Genomic DNA, 21,166 nt, shown 5'->3' with positions numbered 1-21,166 from the left:
GGTTACTAAGATAGAGCTTTGACTATTGTATAAGCAAGTTGGGACATGCCCCAACTTGAGGGGGAGTGTTGAAAATAGGTTTATTAACCTAGGGGCATTTATGTAATTTTGTAGGACCCTAAGGTTTCCTACTGTCTGTGTACTCTGTGTATCAAATTAACTAATAAGAAAGAATTCTATACCGTGGTTTTTCTCCCTGTACTAGGGTTTCCACATAATCGTGTGTTGTTTTTTCTCTTTTTCTCTTCTATATTTCATCAGAGAGCATTTTATATTTCTATATAAAGTTTAATAATCAGTGACATTATCAATAATTTAGGCCTTGTTTGGTAACCATTTGGTTTTTTGTTTTTATTTTTGAAATTTAAACCTATTTCATCCACATTTCTTACGATGGTTTGCATATTTCTTAATTACAATAGTTGAATTCTTAACCAAATTTAAAAAACAAAAAAAAAAAAAAACTTTTTGAAAGCTACTTTTTTTAGTTCTCAAAATGTGACTTGGTTTTTCAAACCATTAATGAAAAGTAGATAACAAATGAATAAATTTAGAAGTGAAAGTATCATAGGCTTAATTTTAAAAAACAAAAACAAAAAATATGGTTACCAAATGGGACGTTAGTATTTCAATTCCCAAATTTAATGGGATTGAGAATATATTATATTCTCATAGAAAGTGACAGTTATGAAAGGAAAAAAGGGGAAAAAAAACCAAATGTTTTGATTTCAAGTGGGAAAAAAAGGAATATAAAAAAGTAATTTTTAAATGATATTTGACTCATAGTTATAAACTTATAATAAAGTATTGATAATTAAGGTTGTTTCATATAAGTCTAAATGGGTTTACTACACTTAGCTATTAGAATTAGCAAGTTTGTTGTTTAAGATAAGAAAATTCAGAAGATAAAGTAAGATTGATTGAAAAGTATGTGTAGGATTAAGAACAACATTTGAATTCAAACAAATGAGTACCACTTTACATTGCTGTCTTAATAAATTTGCTGCCCTTGTAGTGACCAACAAAGGATAAATACTAACATATAATTGTGCACATCCATGTCTGATTTTTGGACCGGCATAATTGTGATCATCTACTTGAAATTTGAAGAACTGCTTATCGTCTCATCTGCACGTAAATGGATTCAATAATGTCGTTGTAAAGGAAAGAAAAATGGTTTGTTTTGAAGATCTTGAACTTACCTTGAAAAGGCTTGAAAGTTGCTGAGATGTAGTTTTTGGAATGGTTGGCATTGTTCCATGAAGATGAAACATGACATGAGGAGTTGTGTGAGATGTTGTTAATCTAGGATCGATTGCAAGAACGTTGTCTATGCCTTCATCTTGTGTACGAAGAATATTCGGCGATGAAATGTATGAGTTCTAAATCATTGTATACAGATCATAATCATTAAAAAGAGATCGAGTTCTGAAGCATACAAGATATCATCTTAGAACTTACATTTGTGAGCAGAATCTTCTCTGTATCCAAGTTTGATTCTGGACCGACATTTGCGAGTTTCATCGATAGAAACTGCAAGGTAAGAAGTTGAACTTTCGATTAGGGGTCTTGCAGTTTATTGCAGAGATCACTCGAAAGTCACTACTGAAGTTCTACTAAGTCAAGTTCAATGTCAAGATTCAAGGAAATTTTCCAACATGGTTGTAGACTTGCATACCTCAACCTGTTGTTGCAGTGATTGTACATAGTTAATAATTGTGTCGAGCACCACAGTTTTCCCGGTAATCTGAAATAGTAAACAAGACTTTATATGATTATGACGACATGGTTTTCGCAGTTAGGATTATGACTTGATTATCAATATTTGCAATGACCTGATTGCATCCAGGAACAAGCTCTTGCAACAACTTCATTCGTTCATTGATCTTTTCCCTCCTGACCTGCCAGCATTGAGTTTGAAAGCTTTAACCAAATATAAAGCATTAAATTTATTCCAAAAGCTTTCGATGCATACAAGAATAAGGTACCCTTTCTGCGAGGCTATGGTTAGTAGCTCGGACTCGTCGTACTTGAACACGAATATAATTCTCCTTGGGAGCTTGTACACATTGAGAGCCTCCTTTGGCTTGTTTACTATCTGATTTGGTGTTAAAATTTGCACTCATTCTATGCTCAACTTTCAGAGTTTTGTCATTTTTATTAAGGATATTAGTTGGCTCCACATTAAAGTAATCTTCAACATTCTAAACAACAGATGCAAGAAACTATTCAAATTGTTATGAAATGGGCAAATAAAGAAAGCGACAGGTAGGAAAATCAATATATAGATTTATGTAATTCATTAACAATGTGTTAATTATGTCCATAAACAGGAAGAAAAGTTTATTAGTAGAGAAAAAATATCATATTAAAAATTCAGAGATACTAATAGAGTTAAAAAGTTTATATAGCGCATTCCTTTAAATTCTAAGACTAAAATCGTGAATAACATAAATACGAATACAAATTAGATTTTACCCCTAAACTACACCGCACGACAGAGCAACATAAAACATATTCAATGTATTCTAACAAAAATATATTGGACAAATACAATGAACACACCACGTAAATAAACATTACAAAGCTATTTTACCTTATTTGGGCTGGAAGAATTGGAACCAAGAACCAATTTTCTTCGATTCTCATTAACGCAATCGAGCCGAGCCTTCGCATCGTTCTTTGGTGAGATCGTTTGTCCTTCATCCAGATTTGACACATAACTAAGTGGACACTTAATCTTAGGGATCTGGCTGTGGTCACCTTCAGTTAGAAAGCCAAAAGAACCCACCATTTCTGAGAAGTTCCCACTTCCAAACATATCAAAGCTCAAACTAGAAGGATCGTGAAGAAGATGGGATATGGTTTGCACTCCCTCATTCTCCAAAGAGGTGGATAATTCACATAGAGGAGGTGTTGCAGAAGATCCAAAAGTAGATGAAAAGGAAGTGTCAGCTCCAATCAATGGCTGAGGACTGCTAACTTCAAAAGAACACTTCATTATTTCACATTGAAAACCAGAAATAGAACCACCCATTTCCCAATTTAGACAGCCAAATCAAATGTAAAAACTTAGGATACTAAACTTGTGTGTCAGAGAAACAGAATAAAGGACTGAAATTTGAGAAGGTAAAATACATAGAAGTGTAAAAGAGAAGATGAAAAGGAGTTTGACCAAAATTGAAAAGTGGTGATTTCATGGAAAGGAGTAAACAAGAAAAAGTAAAATGTGCAGCTTTATGGAACCAAAAGGAAATCTAATATGTGAAGCATAAAATCTAACAAACATCATAAAGTGAAAGAACCTTTCAGAGCATAAAGTAGAGAGACATATGAAGAAACAATGACCTTAGCTAAGAAACAGCTCAGGAGGCTTAGAAAGAAACCAGATTCCTTGCTTTTGAAATGATAGACAGCAAGGTTTGGCTTGGCCTTGTTTTAGCATAACAACAAAAACCCAAAATTGATAGTTGAAATGAGAAATATCTTGAAATGGGGTTTCTTAGAAGAATCAAAATTTTAGTATAAATTGGAAAAAATCAAAGTGTCATATATGAAATGGAATGAAATGAATGTTGACTGGTTTGGTTGCTTTTCAAGTTGGTTGAGAATTGAGATGAGACACTTTCTCTTATGGCAGAGAAAAAGAAGGAATTATTATTCCGAAATCAATGCCTAAATTTCTTTTCATTTACTGATTTAGTACGGTGCAGAGTACCATAAGAAGGACTTTTGATTATTTAAAATTGAAAAAATTGGAAATTTTGATGTGAAAGTCATATGGCTTTTGGACCAATAACTGTCGCTAATCTGCTACAAGAATAATACCGGTTGTTAGTCCCTAATCTCATAGTGCTTTTCAATTTAATCCTTTCTGTTTTAAAAGTTTTCAGTTGCATCCTTCTTATCATTGAATGAGAAGATAAACGAAAGAAAAAAAGGAAAGAGAAGATGAACATAGAAAAAGAAATTCTTTTGAAGAATTATATTTAGAGTAATTTTGTCACACCATTTCCCAGATTACCCTCTTAACCTAGAAGATAGTGTAACAACAATAGTTACCAACCCTTTTGTGACACTTACTGCCTAACTAACTCGTTTAACCTGTTTTGGAAATCTTGGAATAACATAATAACATTCAAGAGCTAGCAAAAGTTAATACATTTGAAATAACCTCAAGGCTTCATACATAGCAATCTCATAACATATAAGTAGAAATAAGGTTCGGTGGGTCCCACACTCAAAACTAGTCCCTAATATGCAACACATTTGTATAGTTAATTACAAGGTAAACACCTAGACTTTCTCTTTCAACTGAGTTTATAAGTGGCAGAGCAGCAGTACAGTTATCCTTCGGAAAGATGACTACTACCTGGGAGAAGGAAAGCATTTAAATGAGTGAGCTACTAGCCCAGTGAGTGACTAATAAATAAAAAACAACATGCTTTAAAACTGAAAACTTCCAAGCAAACTCATAATTTAAACTTTCCATCATAACATAGCTTAACATAATCCCTTGTTGAGAGAAAACCCTTTTGCTCAATTCCTCAACGTTAAACCTTAGTTGGTGTGGAGTATTCTCAACACAACCAATGTCAACTATACCTATGTGGACGTGGTTATCACTAAGTACTGTCATACCTTAGGTACTACTGTCCAAATACATTCACATTGTTCTCTAGTATCAGGTTCTAACATTCATCATAAAACTCATACTTTTGAAGTAAATCATACTTTGGAAGCATAGCATCATAAATCATATGCTTTAACATATTTGCTAATAAGCATCACTCCTAACGCATGCTTCTTGAGATAGTAAGTAGTGAAATACTTAAGTCATGCTTATAAACTTCTTTAAAACTAGGATATGTTAATGGCTTCATGAAACATAGTTTGCTTGGAAATCATTTTAAACACTCATATAGACAAGCATGAATCTAAACATTTAAATAAAGCATGTGTTATTAAAACATTTGAAAACATCAATTTTGTCACTCACAGCCTTTGGGTTTCCTCTTACGGTTGATAAGCCCTTTCTATTGGCATTAACCCTATGGAAATGAAAAACATGTTTAGCCAATACTTATGGCTTCCTTGTGAGACTAACTCACCTAATGAACTTAACAATCAACTTAAAACATTAATTTTCCTTCTACACCTTTCTATACGTCCAACACTTAGGAAAAATTTGAGTAGTTAAGCCTTAGTCATGTGGCCAACATCACAACCCATGTGCCTATCGCATGTCCCATGCGCTCGTCCAACGCGTCAACGCACGGCTAGCGCCCCTTGTGCCTAGCGCTTCCCGTGTCTGCTCGCACAGCCTAACGTTCGCTTGTGCTCATAGCTTCAACATACGCCTGCACAACGCCTATTCAGCACAACGCATTCCTTTGCGCACAGCCTCAGCGCATGCCTTGCACCCAACCAACACCTCGTGCACGCCTGTAGCCTGCCTAGTTTGAGCAGCTTGCTTGTTCAACGGTTACAGCTGCCTGCTTGTTTAACCAAAAACTCAGTTTCAAATTTGAGCTCGAATAACTTATTTTTCAAACTTTATTTTGGAAAATTTCCTTCTACAAACTTGTTTAAAAACATCTTAAATTTAACTTAAAATTTGAGCTCTTAATTCCTCGTAGTTTATCAGGAAACTTCAAATCTTCATCACTGGCTTAGATGCATCTGACAGCTTGACCTTCTTGCAATCTTCTTCAAATTTCAACCTGAATTCCTTAGAGTTTCCTTCCAGCAGCCCTTGAGCTTAAACTGCACCCATCAAGCTTTCGAATGGCTTTGGAATCACCTCATTAGCACCAGTAAGGCGCTTAAGCTGAGCCTTTGAACTGAAGCTCTCCTTTTTATACAAAGCTCTGCATGTCTTCAAGCATTCTTAAGCTGCCAAATCATCCACTAAGTGGGATTAATTCCCTTAATTTCGATAGCTGGCCCACTATAACAGGTGACTAAGCTGTTAATCACTGCTTGATCAACACATGGTTTCACCTTTACTTGGCACTATCAATATATAACCCTTGGCTCATGCAAAGCCTCAACACATCTAGCCCAATGCTTTGTCTAGTACCAACGCCTGCTTTTCTTTGTCGTGGATTTTACTTGAAGAGCGCATAACTCACCAACGCATGGCTCAAACTTCATCGCATAGCTCACCAACCATTACCATCACATAGTCTAAGTGCCATCACATAGGTTCACTTGCCCATGCCGCGCATTAGGCCAATGCACACAAGCCCTTCCTCGACGCAAACTCAACTTGGCAGCACTTTACTTAGCGCATCCTACACCCACGCTCATTAACACGAAGCCCCCTATGCCTAAGGCCTTCAAGCTCCCACGCGCACATCCTTGCCTATTTATCCTCTCATGGGTTTTTGACCAACACATGCCTTTACTCAACGTAAGGCATCTCAAGTGGCCTACACTTAGTCATTTTTCTCCATGCAACATACCCATCAAGCGCTCAACTAACCTATTAGGAGCATGGTTGCTACATACTTCAATAACCTTCAACTCATGGCTACTTTAGACTTCCACACTTAGCCAAAATTTTCCTTACAAAAACCTAAATTGTCTTGCTACCCAAGAGCCACTTTGTTCAACACTTAGAACATTTTCCTTCTTTCCTTCTTCATGCTTTTCCCTATAATCATATTAATAACTTATTCTTAATCTTGATTAACATGTTAATTAACTTACTTAAGTAGGAAAAATAGGGTTCGGGGTTACAAATTTTCTCTGTTTGTGACATTGACTATAATGGCCACCCAGGCATACATATATATACATAAGAATGACAAAAGAATAAATGAATAAAGAAATAATGAAGGGAATATTACAACCAAAATAGGCAACATGGTGCAAGCTCATTAGATGGAAATAACCAATTGAGAACGGAAAAATCTTTTAGAAATGCGTTTGGGACTTTTGCCAGATTGGCTCAACATCAGCCGCCACCTGGTGATGAGTCCTTAGTTTGACTATTTTGACTTGGTCTCTTTTTATCCCTAATATCTCCCCTCAAACAAGAGGGTAAAGAAGGTAGCTCGAGTTTTGTCCCTCAGATTGAATAACTGACTTTGTGTCAGTGTCTTGGTTAGGTAGTAAACAATTTGTTCGTTGAAGGGTACATATTGTACCTCAAGAAGCCCTTGAAGAACAAGGTCACTAATATAATACACATCAATCTCAATGTGTTTAGTTTGAGCATGAAAGACTGGATTAGCTACCAAGGCTCGTGCACCCAAGTTATTACACCAAATTACTGGAGTATTTGACAGGGAAAAACCAATTTCTGTTAAAATATTGTGAATCCAAGTAATTTCAGAGGATGCTTCAGCCAATGCGTGGTATTCAGACTCAATACTGGACCAGGCAACAACTACTTGTTTCTTGGATGACCAAGATATAAAAGATGTGCCAAGATACACATAATGAGTTGCTATGAATTTTCGATCATCCACATTGGCTGCCCAATCGGCATCTGAGAAGGCAGTAATGCCGAGAGAGTCATTTGGTTGTATGAGTAGGCCAAAGATAGATGGGCCTTTGAGGCATCAGAGTATTCGCTTAACTGTTAGCCAGTGTATATCAGTGGGTGTCTTTAGATATTGACTTACTTTGTTGACAATATAAGATATGTCTGGTCTGGTATTTGTAAGGTACTGTAGTGCCCCACTCGTACTTTTGTAGAGGGTGGAATCTGCCAATGGATTACCTTCAGAAGGAGACAACGACTTCCCAAGAACAGCTAGAAGATGGGCATGGATTGATTTTTTGAAGATTTAACTTCACTAATAGATCATTAATGTAGTTTTCCTGGCTGAGATGAATCCCATTTGGAACATATGTAACCTATATACCAAGAAAATATCCAAGCTGCCCCAAGTCTTTGTGTGCAAACTTAGAATTCAATACTTTGATCAGTTGAGAGCAAGAGACACATCATTACCAGTGAGTATTAAGTCATCCACATAGACAAGTAAAAGAACTATTAAGCGGCCACACCTTAAATAGAACATAAAGAAATATAACCTGCTCAGTTGAAAGCCAGAGTTAATTAAATGATGAAAAAACTCATCATTCCATGCTCAGGGCACCTGTTTCAGCCCATAAATTGCTTTATTCAGTTTATAGACAAAGTTAGGATTTTACAGATCCTCATATCGAGGGGATGATGCATGTACATGTCTACGCTTAGAGTTCCATCTAGGAATGCGTTGTTGAAGTCGATTTGTCTCAGTGGCCAACTATGACACACGACAAGGAATAAAACAATTCGAATCATAGATGCCTTGATGACATAACTATAAGTCTCGAAGAAATCAACTCCAGGGTTTTGATGGAAGGCCTTGGTGACTAGAGGAGCCTTGTGTCGTTGGATTGAACCATCGTCATTTTTGGTCAATCGGAAAACCCACTTACACCCCACTATGTTGTAGTTAGAAGAGAAAGGTATCAATGTCCAAGTATTTGTACATAGCAGAGTCGTGTATGAAGGGAACCGTGAGGTTTGCAACAAAAGCAGGATTGGTCCCAATTTTCAATTTTCACATAATTAAATATCGAGAAGAATAATTATGCATTGTAAGATTCTACAACATGCTTATCACAGAAAAAATTAGGGAAGAATTAAAACTTACCCTTGAAGCCAAAAGGTCTTCACGTATTCCTTCAATCCGATCACAATCTCTCTTCGAAACTTGAACTTCCAAAATTACAACTAACACAAAATAGACACTACCTAAAAGAGTTAAATAAGATGCAGTAGAAGTATCAAGGATCCATAAGCATTCAAATTCACTAATTTTGTTAGAAACTAAAACATGTTTTTCTAAAAAGTGGGTTTTAAGATCATACCTTTGATGAACTCTCCAAGAAACCGTGTGTATAGCAACAGTAATCACTTGATATCACCGTGACTACCTCAAAGCCTTCCCTACTATCCTCTTGGAGCTTTAGGTAGAGTTGTGGGACTAAAGAACAGCTTGAAGGAGTGAAGAACCAAGAAGAACTCACAACAGCCGATTAAAGAAGCCAGCCTCTTCTCACAGAAAATTTGCTAAAAAATTATGCATTCATCCCCCTCAAATGACTCAATCTTCTTTATATATAGTAGATAAACATGCAAAGAAATGGAGTGCATGGCTTGCAGCTCATGCTTGGAGAATCAATGTAGAGAGGATAATGGCCTTTGTGTGAGCGTAAAGATGAAGGTAATGGAGAAAATTGAATCTTCATTTTGTACAACCATGCAAAATGATTTTCCATTTTCTTTTAAAAAAAATGATTTTAAAACCATTTTAATAAAATAATTATTTTCTTAAATTAATTTCATAAATTAATTTAATATCAAATATTAATTAATTTTTGCACAATAATCATCTTCATACATTTAAATCATATTTAAATATATATTCTCTTGTTCTGTTTAATTTGAACGTTTCAAATTAATTTCTCAAGCTACTCTAAAGCTTATCCATTTACGAGCTAGTAGAGAGACCTCGTTGACCTACAGATCATGGGCTCCAATGATTTGAGATTAATCGGCTAAACTCATTATTCCGATCTAACCCCCATTCGTTAACTAATGAGACACTCCATTATAGCCCATAGTTGAACTCCCCTCACAGTAGATATATTATGTGCACTTAATAACTATAATCAGTAAGTCGATCCTTCACAGGTTGTTCGTAATCACAGCTAGGTCAAAAAATACCTTTTTATCCCTATGAATACATCTTGTTCCTTAAGTTCCTACTGATCCTCTAATGAACAATTCTGATTCATAGTCTCTATGAATCAAATCCTTTCTCTATCATGAGAAGGCGGGACCTCGATTGTTCAAGACCTGGAGTCGGTACTTAAGAGAACAACCTATCTGCTAACCCTAAATATGGTAGAAGTGTATTCCATCTTGCAAGGCTATGTCCCCAACTATTCATCTGGTTTTATCCCCAAAATGGTAAGCTTATTGAGCAGTGTTGTTGGACTATTCTCACCATTTGTAGATCAAAGGATAATCCCGAACAAATAGGAGTTCATAGCTAACTCAAGATTAAGATCGAGTTAACCTAGGTTAAATAATAAATGCAATAGTCAGTTTTAACAGTAAACAGTCGTTATAAAGAAAAATGACTATTTTCGTGGTCTAGTCTATATGCAAACTCATTGCATAGGATGTCCTCACTCTCATGTCTCAACATGAACGATTTGTGGATCACATCATTTATAGCACCTTACAACTTCTTGTAACAACTATAGAGTGGGCCGCATCCAATAGTGTTACCAGGATGAGATACCCAATTTTATCCATATACTTATTAGACCATTTAGGCTATATACTATCAACTTGATCCTATTTATGTCACTACATAAAGTTACAACATTCAAACTATAGCCAAGGATGCATTTATTGGATTTTCATAATAAGATGCAAAATAAACAAGTCATTATTATTAATAAAATAGAATGTTTAACACGAATTGCGAGTTCTAGGACATTCCCAACAATCTCACACTTGGACTAAAACTTCAGTAAGAACAAATATATACAATATAATGTTGAGATACATAATGGAAAAAATACAATAAACTAGGACATCTACAATACCATAGACATTCTCCCACTTGCCCTAGATTACACTACTCGGAGTCCTAATCCAACTAGGTGGCCCTTGAAAACTTTGGCCGAGAGGGCCTTGGTGAATGGGTCAACAAGGTTGTTTTCAGAGACTATCTTTGTGACGAGCACATCTCCTCTGTGTACGATCTCCCGGATGAGATGGTGTAGGATCGTATCAATAGTAGCAGAAGCACAAGGATCATCTAAGCACTCAAATTCACTAATTTTGGCATAATATAAAGCACGTTTCTGCAGAAAAATGGGTTTCAAGACGTACCTCTTGTAGAACTTCTTCAAAGCTCCTTCTCCAGCTGCAATTTTCTCCATATCTTGTTGTAGACCTCAAGATCTTCCTCACTATTCTCTTGGTGCTTTAGATTGATTTGTGGAACTCAAAACAAGCTTGAATCAAGGGATGAAGGAGAAAAGCTCACTGCTGCAACCTTGTTGAAGAACCTTTCTTCAAACCAGTTTTTCTCTCAAAACTTTATAGATTGCATGCCCGATTTTTACTCCAATCTCTTCATTATATTGAAAATCAACATGCAAAGAGAAGAGTTGCATGAGTTTCAGCTCATGCTAGGAGAAGACAAGGCCAAGATGTTGCTTCATGTGTGAGCTACTTCAAAGATGGATAATGGAAAAACTTCATTTTCCATTTAAGTGTGCTTTGTTTTCCAATTTTTCAATTTTATCTAAAAATCAAAATTTGATTTTGTAAAATCTATTTTGATTTTAAAAATGAAAAAATTAATTAATTTCATAAATTAATTATTAAATAAAACTTAATTAATTTAATATAAAATATTAAATTAATTTTAACAATATTCATCTTTATATATTTAAATATATAAATTCTCCTATTCAGTTTAATTCTAAAATTAAACATGTAATTATATCTCATATAATTACTAATTCTCTTAATTCTAATTTGAACGTTTCAAATTAACTTATCACGCTGTTCTAGAGCTAGTCCATTCGTTAACTAATGGTTCATTCCACTAAAGCCCATAGTTGCACTCCCCCCACTGTAGATATATTATGTCCATATGATTTAACCATAATCAGCAAGTCGACCCTTCACAGGTTGTTCGTAATAATGGCTGGGTCAAATATCTGTTTTACCCCCGAGATTACGTCTTATTCCTCAAGTTCCTACTGATCCTCTAATGAACAACTGATTTGTCATCCAATCACCAAACCAAACTCTCTCAGCCCAGTGAGAGGGTAGAGCCCCTTGTTCAAGACTGGATTCAGTAATTGAGAGAACAACTTTCGCCTATCCCTAAATCGGGTAGGCGTGAACTCCGTCTTGCACCCTATGTCCCCAGCTATCTATCCGGTCTTACCCCTGAAATGAGAGTCTTATTGAGCCGGCATTGTTGAGCCAGCCCTCAACTATGCAAATCTAAGGGCAATCCCGAATAAATAGGAGTTCATAGTTAGCTTAGAATTAAGATCGATTTACCTAGGTCATCTATGTGAAATAATCAATCTTAAACAGTAAACAACGTTATAAAGTAATAGTGACTTATTTCTTGGTCTTGATCTTATGCAAACTTATTGCATATGATGCCCCCACTCCTCATATCATAACATGTATGAATTAAGATCACATCGTATGTAGCACTTTACAACTCTTTGTAACAACTATAGAGTAGGCCGCATCCCATGGTGTTACCAGAATAAGGTACCTAACCTCATTCATGTACCATAAATCATTTTGACTATTTACTCGAACCTGATCCACTCTTATGTCTCCACATAAAGTTCAAGTACTCATACAATAGTCATGAGTCTTAGTTTATTGGATTTAGACTTTCATACAATTTATGAGATTAATAACAAGTATATTGATAATAGAAAATGTTTATCATTTTACAAACTACGAGTTTTTAGGACATAAAACCCAACAGATGGTACTTTCTTTCAATGTGTTTTCCATGCTTATGACTCCTGGGTTTCTTTGAGTTAGCAACTGCACCATTGTTGTCACAATATGGTGTGATAGGCATGTGCATATTTGGAACGACTTCCAAATCAGCTAAGAATTTGCGTAGCCATAATGCTTCCTTAGCAGCTTTGCATGCAGCCACGTATTCCGCTTCCATGGTAGAGTCAGCGATACAACTTTGCTTGATGCTTCTCCAAACTATAGCTCCTCCGTTAAGAGTGAAAACTGATCTTGAGGTAGATTTCCTGGAGTCTACTCAGTCTGAAAATCAGAATCAGTGTATCCTGTAAGGATCAAATCCTTAGGTCCATACACAAGCATATAGTCCCTCATTCTCCTAAGATACTTGAGTATATTTTTTACAACGGTCCAATGACCGTGTCCAGAATTAGATTGGAACCTACTGATGATTCCAACTGCAAAACATATGTGGGACATGTATACAACATAGCGTACATCAAACTCTTAACTACAGAAGCATATGGAATTCTGTTCATCTCCTCAACCTCTTGAGGTGTCTTAGGACTTTGTTCCTTTAATAAATGAATTCCATGCCTGAAAGGTAATAAACTTTTCTTGGAATTTTGCATATTATACCTTGACAACATCTTGTCAATATAGGATGCCTGAAACATTGCTAATGTTATATTCTTTCGGTCTCGAAAGATCTGTATTCCTAGAACATACTGAGCATCACCTAGATCTTTCATTTAGAACTTTGATGCTAACCATCTCTTTACGTCAGCAAGAAAACTTGTCTCATTTCCAATGAGCAAGATATCATGAACGTATAGAACTAAGAGTGCTACAGTATTGTTGATTATCTTCTTGTATACACAAGGTTCGTCAACATTCTATTCAAAGCCATAAGATTTGATCGCAGTGTCAAATCTTATATTTCAGGATCTGGACGCTTGTTTCAATCCATAAATAGATCGATTAAGCTTACAGACTTTCTGTTCCTATCCTGTTTCGACGAATGCCTTTGGTTGAGACATAAAAATACTTTCATCAAGATAGCCATTCAGAAAAGTTGTCTTGACATCCATTTGCAATATTTCATAGTCATAATACGTGGCAATGGCAAGAAGTATTCTTATTGATTTAATCATGACAACAGGAGAAAAAGTTTCTTCATAATCAACTAAGTTTCTTCATAATCAACTCCTTCTTTTTAGGTAAAACCTTTTGCCACGAGCCTGGCTTTATAGATTTGTACCTTGCCAGTTTGGTCTCATTTTCTCTTGTAGATCCACTTACAACCTATAAGTGTAACACCTATGGTTGATCTATAAGTTCTCAGACTGAGTTGAAGTACATAGACTCCATTTCATCGTCCATGGCTTTTATCCATTGTTTCCTGTCAACATCTTCCATTGCCTTTTTAAAGGTTAATGGATCCTCTAAACTATCATCTTGTATGATGTTTTAAGTTTCTGTTAAACCCATGTAGCGTTCAGATTGTTGAATAACCCTTCCACTACGACGAGGCATTCCCAACTCTTGGAATGGACGTGACGGGACAACAACCGTTGTTGATGGACCAGCTTGATCAACAACTCTTGTTGATCTTTCTGTAGTATCTTTAGACAGTTCTTGTAATATTAGTTTACTGCGAGGTAGATTATTTTTAATATAATCCTCTTCAAAGAATATTGCATTTGTCGATATAAACACTTTATCTTCTTGGGGATCATAAAGGTATCCTCCTTTTGTTTCCATGGGATATCCTACAAAATAGGCATAATTTCGAACGTGTTTCTAATTTTCTAGGATTATGTACCAACACATGTGCTAGATAACCCCAGATGTGGAAATGACGTAAACTCACTCTGCGCCCTTTCCACAATTCATATGGTGTCTCTGAAACACTTTTGGTCGGAACAACGTTCAGAATATAAACTGCAGTTTGTACTACATATCCCCAAAAGAATTGAGGTAATTGAGCATAACTCATCATGGAGTGAATCATGTCTAATAAGGTTCAATTTCTCCTTTCTGCAACACTGTTTTGTTGTGGTGTTCCAAGTACTGTGAGTTGGGATTGAATTCCATGATCTATTAGATAATCTGGAATTGAAAATCCATATACTCATCACCTCAATCGGATCGAAGTGTTTTAATTCTTTTACTTAATTGATTTTTCGTCTCAACCTTAAATTCTTTGAACTTTTCAAGAGTTTCAGACTTGTGACTGATTAAGTAAATATAGCCATATCGAGAGTAATCGTCAATAAAACTGACGAAGTTCTGATATCCTCCTCGAGCTTTAACATTCATTGGACCACAAAGGTCTGAATGTATCAGTTCAAGAGGTTCTTTGGCACGAAGACCTTTGTCAGAAAAAGATCTTTTCGTCATTTTTCCCTCATGACATGATTCACATGAAGGTAGGGAACTATTTTCTAACAAATTTAGATGATCGTTTTTTACCAATCTCTCAATCCTGTTGAGATTAATGTGACCAAGCCTGAGGTGCCAAAGATAGGCGTTAGTAGAATTTTTCACTTTTTATTATAAGTTTCAGCCGTTTTAAATACCTCTATATTTAAAATGGCTTTTGCTTCCGTTGGTTATTAGTTATTTGTAAGTCTAGCAGAACAAATATGCACACCTCTTGAATAAACAAACACTTCATTACATTCAAAAGATACACTATACATATTCTCTAAAAGACAAGAAATGGAGATCAAATTTCTTTTCATCTTAGGTACAAAGAACACATTCTTGAGTTAGATAAAAGAATCTCCAAAAAACAACTTCACATCTCCCACTGCTTCAGCTGAAATGACTTCACCTGTGCCCACCTTGAAAGTCATCTCATATTCAGAAAGTCTTCACCAAGAACTAGTTTCCTTTATAAAAGTACAAATATGATTAGTGACGCCCTGAATCTAATATCCAGGTAAGGTGAGAATTTTCCACTATACATGTTTCAACAACTAGTAAATCATATTTATCTTGTTTATTCTTTACTACTTTCTTTTCAGCCAGATGTTTTGGGAAATTCCGTTTCCAATGCCCAACCTCTCCACAATGGAAACATTTTCCCTTGGGAGTTTTGTTTTTGTTTTTCTTCGTAGTGGTTTTTTTTCCCTTTTCCTTTGTTTTTCATCTGTACGGTTTTATCCTTAGAATTAGAAGAAGGACCAGCTTTCTTATCATCAACAGGTTTCGTACCAGACGTGGACCCTTTGTAAAACTTTTTCGGTTTAGAAATAACATTTATTTCTTTTTCCTTGAGTTTCATCATTGATTGATAAGTTTGTAATTCATCCAACAACGTTGTTAAGTTATAAGTGATTTTGTTCATGACAACACTTGTCTTGAACGACAGATAGCTCTCAGGAAGAGATTCCAGTATCATGCTCACTTGATTTGTTTCATCTATCATAGCCCCGAGAGCCTCCGCGATGTTAAAATGGACCATCATGTTGAGAACGTGTTCTTTTACATTGGTCCTATCCTTTATACTTGTCACATACACATATTTGATAGCTTCATGTCTAACAGACGATGACAGTTGCCCGAACATCTTCTATAATGATGTCATGATCTCACGAGCTGTGGACATGACCTCATGTTACATCAAATATACTCGCCAAGATATAGGCCTGAGCTTTTTCATTTGCCTTTACCCCCCTATCATAAACATCCCGAACATTTCGGGTTGCCGTTGAACTGGGAACTGAAGGACGCTCCTCCGTTAACACAAACCTCAAATCATCTATTAGTAATATTGTATTAATATTTGATTTCCAATTCGAGTAACCCTCTCCGTTAAATTTGTCAGAAGCAAGCAGTTGTATAATCAAGTTCGACGTTGCTGAAACATTTTAAACAAACTCTATTAAAATATACATCTAAATCCATTTTAGCAAAACTTAATAAAGTACCCAATAAATCTTTATTTATTTGCAACGATACTTAAGTGATTTAGAATAAGTGCTACCGTGGGGCAGTCAAGAATTCCTTCACAGAAGCAAGACAGTTCTTGACCAAATACTATTATCTAGAATAACTCATATTCCAATAGTTTTTTTGTTATTGTTTTCAGTCAAGATCTTTACTAACACAGTAATTCTTGTAGTGTGACCTGCCATTTTCAGATCTTATAGAACGGTATGAATATACCTCCGAGATAGAAGAAAATATCCAAAACGGAACTATAAGACCCTATTCATTTTACTGAAGCCTGGGTTGTTCTGAATCCTATGCTACAATGCTCCGTAGGGATCGTCACGGTTAACAACTAGCTAGTGCCGCATAAAAAGGACAGCATGCGCAACATAGGAATCTCATGGTTCAAACTAATGGAGGAGACCGTAGGACAATGTTGACATATTTCCTTCACCCACTTACTATGAACCACTTCCCTCATTCACCTTGTTATTGACCCATGCAAACACTTTCCGTATGGAGCAGTGGAGGTAAAATCGACAAGAAACCGAGCATGTATCTCATGGTGTGAACTCTTGAGGACGTGAGAGCTAATAACTATATATCAAATATATTGTTAATCTCCTACTAAAGTATTCTAAATGTTTGGGCAATTTACTTAGGCATGACGGCTAATTTCATACAACCAAAGTCTAAGTGGTTTATCCAAATAAAACTCTTATAATTGGATTTAACCTACAATGTCTAGGTGATAAACCATTTTATTACCTCACATCGCTCACGCAAGCTCATAAAATCAGTTAACAACTCTCAATAGTTCGGTCATAATCTCCAGGTAGGAGGTGTTCCGTAAACCATCAACTTAAGTACCCCTAGCCTTAGACAGGTTTATGAACTAACATGAGTTTGTAACCGTATTTTATAAGGCAACAATCTATTTTAACAATTAAAATTAGTTGTTAACCTAAGTGAGCATACAACTGTTCTTTGTTATGGATTTTAAACGTCTAACCAATTTTATAACAACTTACAAAATTTAGACATGCTTAACATCCACAACATTCAACAAAGGTATCTAATATAATTATTATATTAAACATAACCCTAACATGCATACTATATATTATAACAATTATAACATACTGTCAATGCATGTAACATACTTTGTACGATGGGGTTTTAAATCTACATGGCATACTTTATGCATATACATGAATTATTTAATTATCACATACATCTCATGCATAAACAATTAAATACTAAATGTTATGGTTTTCGTTTTTGGCATAAACAAACAAACAGATAGCTAACTATTACAAACAACTTCATAACTGTCTTTGAATCACTCGAATCGCTCCAAATCAAACCCAAAACAACTTGAACTAGGTTGAATGAGTCTGAGCTGGACCAACAAAGTCTAAACTGGACCAACCAAAACTAATTGAAACTTAATCGGATTGAACCTTGAGAAAACTGGTCGAATCGGCTTCTCTCGGTTCAACCTCAATGTGCTGCTAAGGCTGATCGTGTAACGCCTGGAGGTAATCGTCTAGTGTCATTTCCTTAGGTTGAGAGGGAGTACACGATCGCATAGTGTTTGTTGAAAGCTAAACGATCATTTAGTTCTATCGCATAGGACTAGACGATCGCTTAGTTCTATCACAGTGCAATCGCTTAGCTCCATCACATAGTACTAAGCGATCGCATAGCACCATCGTTCAGCGCATTCAAGTCATCGTTAGTATCCGCCGCAGCTAAACGATCGCTTAGCTCTACCGTATAGAACATCATCGCGTTGCATAGCATTTATCTACACGATCGCTTAGCTTCGCGACCAAACGATCGCTCAGTGCTATCGCGTAGCACCCCATCACATCGCTTAATGCGCATCATTGCTAAACAATCGTGTAGCGCCATCATTTAACGAAATCAACGTATCGTTTAGTTCCCAGACAAAGCTAAACGATAACGTAATGCTATCGTATAGCAAATGAACGCATCGCTTAGCTCCCACAGGTACACGATCGTTTAGCGTTCAACATCACAACGACCAACGCATATTACTAAACGATCGTCGAACTTTTCTTCTCATCATGTAATGTCTGGAGTTAAACGATCGTTTAGCAATTGGACCTCAGCAACAAATTTGAGCAGAACCTGAAAAATACTGGAACAACAGCTCGACCTCCTTCGATTGTTTCTTCAGTTACATCTTAATTTCAACTCTAATGATTCCAAATAAATTACAGACTCTTGCTAACACATAAATACTCAGCAAACAAGAGCCAATTACAAATTTAATTGAGAAATTAAAGAGAATTAAGATGCCAAAACTCAGAAAACCATAACAGTGCATCAGTTTCATATATCTCATGAAAAAACACCACCTTGCCAAAACTAAAATGAATTGAAAGCTTAAAAGATGCTCTGATACCAATTGAAAAAGTTAAATAACATGCAGCGGAAGTATTAAGGATTCATAAGCATTCAAATTCACTAATTTTGGCAGAAACTAAAGCATGCTTTTTCTAAAAAGTGGGTTTTAAGATCATACCTTTGATGAACTCTCCAAGAAACTGTGTGTACAGTAGCAGTCTTCACTTGATATCATCGTGAACTACCTCAAAGCCTTCCCTACTATTCTATTGGAGTTTTAGACAGAGTTGTGGGACTCAAGAACAGCTTGAAGAAGTGAAGAACCAAGAAGAACTCACAGCAGCCGATTAAAGAAGACAATCTCTTCTCACAGAAAATTCTCTAAAAACTTCTGCATTCATCCCCCTCAAATGACTCAATCTTCTTTATATATAGTAGATGAACATGCAAAGAAATAGAGTGCATGACTTGCAACTCATGCTTGGAGAATCAATGTAGAGAGGGTAATGGCTTTTGTGTGAGCATAAAGATAAAGGTAATGGAGAAAATTGAATCTCCATTTTGTACAACCATGCAAAATCAATTTTCCATTTTCTTTAAAAAAATGATTTTAAAACCATTTTAATAAAAAAATGATTTTCTTAAATTAATTTTTGCACAATAATCATCTTCATATATTTAAATCATATTTAAATATATATTCTCTTGTTCCATTTAATTTGAACATTTCAAATTAATTTCATAAGCTACCCTAAAACTTATCCATTTATAAGCTAGTAGGAGGACCTTGCGGACCTACAGATCATGGCTTCAATGATTCGAGATTAATCGGCTAAACTCATTAGTCCGATTAATCCACATTCGTTAACTAATGGGACACTCCACTATAGCCCATAGTTGAACTCCCCCCACTATAGATATATTATATCCATTTAATAACCATAATCAGTAAGTCGATCCTTCAAAGGTTGTTCGTAATCACACTTAGGTCAAAAATACCGTTTTACCCCTGTGAATGCATCTTGTTCCTTAAATTCCTACTGATCCTCTATTGAACAATTCTGATTCATAATCTCTATGAATAAAATCCTTTCTCTATCATGAGAAGGCGGGACCCTGATTGTTCAAGACCTGAAGTTGATACTTAAGAGAACAACCTATCTGCTAACCCTAAATATGGTAGGAGTGAATTCCATCTTGCAAGACTATGTCCCCAACTATTCATCCGGACTTATCCCCAAAATGGTAAGCTTATTGAGCAGTGCTATTGGGCTACTCTTACCGTTTGCAAATTAAAGGATAATACCGAACAAACAAGAGTTCATAGCTAGCTCAGGATTATGATCGAGTTAACCTAGGTTAAATAATAAAGGAAATAGTCAATTTTAACAGTAAACGGTCATTATAAAGAAAAGTGACTATTTTCGTGGTCCAATCTATATGCAAACTCATTGCATGGGATGCCCCCACTCTCATGTCTCAACATTAATGATTTGTGGATCACATCGTTTGTAGCACCTTACAACTTCTTGTAATAACTATAGAGTGGGCCACATCCAATAGTGTTACCAGGATGAGATACCCAATTTATACTTATTAGACCATTTAGGCTATATACTGTCAACTTGATCCTATTTATGTCACTACATAAAGTTACAGTATTCAGACTATAGTCAATGATGCATTTATTGGATTTTCATAATAAGATGCAAAATCAATAAGTCATTATTATTGATAAAATAGAATGTTTAACACGAACTACAAATTCTAGGACATTTCCAATACTACCAAGAGGTCAACTTGTATTCTCTATAGGGGACGAGAAACACAGGATGTAACATCCCGTGTATTCGTATTTTTTTTATTCATTATTTACTAAAGGAAAATTTGGATTTTATGTCACATGAATTTAATTTGGAGTTATTGTCAAAATTAAATTCAATCTGGAGGGGAAGTAGTTAATTTTGAATTGGAATTAAGAGATGGATGGTTATAGATGGATTTGGAGTTATATGAATTTAATTTGGAGTTATTGTCAAAATTAAAAATATTCTAGTAACCAATTTTTTAAAAAATATATAAGTTTTAGAATATAGATAAATTTTAAATCATCCTAGATCATCCAAATTTTTTACAAAAACATAGAACCAAATTTGAAACAAAAGAAGGATGAGCAATGAAACAAAAAATTAAAAATATTTCAAACACAGTTTGGGCTTAAGATGCCAAACCGGCCCTAAACCCAAACCGTGTAACAAACGCTCCATAATATTCTTGTCTATTTTTTAACTGCTAATG

At 35.5% G+C, this 21,166-nt stretch overlaps 1 protein-coding gene across 5 annotated transcripts; it reads right to left on the bottom strand.

The window, feature by feature from the left end:
• Positions 1-897: 897 nt before the first annotated feature.
• On the bottom strand, positions 898-3,602 carry LOC120075945 (transcription factor bHLH74-like). Of its 5 annotated transcripts, XM_039029699.2 has the most exons (8): positions 3,349-3,602; positions 2,597-2,975; positions 1,989-2,204; positions 1,836-1,901; positions 1,679-1,747; positions 1,462-1,533; positions 1,203-1,382; positions 898-1,128 (listed from the first exon to the last, which is right to left on the bottom strand). In XM_039029699.2, the coding sequence occupies exons 2-8, from the start codon at positions 2,819-2,821 to the stop codon at positions 1,117-1,119; spliced, it is 840 nt and encodes a 279-aa protein (XP_038885627.1). In that variant the 5' UTR covers positions 2,822-2,975; positions 3,349-3,602; the 3' UTR covers positions 898-1,116. The 5 variants fall into 5 exon arrangements, 4 of the variants coding, with proteins under 4 accessions (XP_038885627.1, XP_038885626.1, XP_038885625.1 ...); XR_005481460.2 differs by lacking the exon at positions 3,349-3,602 and having other exon boundaries at positions 1,203-1,342; positions 2,597-3,177; XM_039029698.2 differs by lacking the exon at positions 3,349-3,602 and having other exon boundaries at positions 1,976-2,098; positions 2,597-3,178.
• Between the last annotated feature and the right edge of the window lie 17,564 nt (positions 3,603-21,166).

Source organism: Benincasa hispida, chromosome 4 (assembly GCF_027475165.1).
Source record: "Benincasa hispida cultivar pf3 chromosome 4, pf3_genome.v1.1, whole genome shotgun sequence".
Taxonomy (NCBI): Eukaryota; Viridiplantae; Streptophyta; class Magnoliopsida; order Cucurbitales; family Cucurbitaceae; genus Benincasa; species Benincasa hispida.
Note: the sequence above shows the minus strand (reverse complement) of the source record. Positions and strands in the feature narration are given on the sequence as shown.

Bases quoted from the DNA above. Each gene is read 5' to 3' on its own strand.
- LOC120075945 (XM_039029697.2), bottom strand. From the start codon at position 3,037: ATGGGTGGTTCTATTTCTGGTTTTCAATGTGAAATAATGAAGTGTTCT. The intron at 1,902-1,988 runs GTACCTTATTCT...CAATGCTGGCAG, and splicing joins ACCATAGCCTCGCAGAAAGG to GTCAGGAGGGAAAAGATCAA. The intron at 1,534-1,678 runs GTATGCAAGTCT...CTTACCTTGCAG, and splicing joins CACTGCAACAACAGGTTGAG to TTTCTATCGATGAAACTCGC.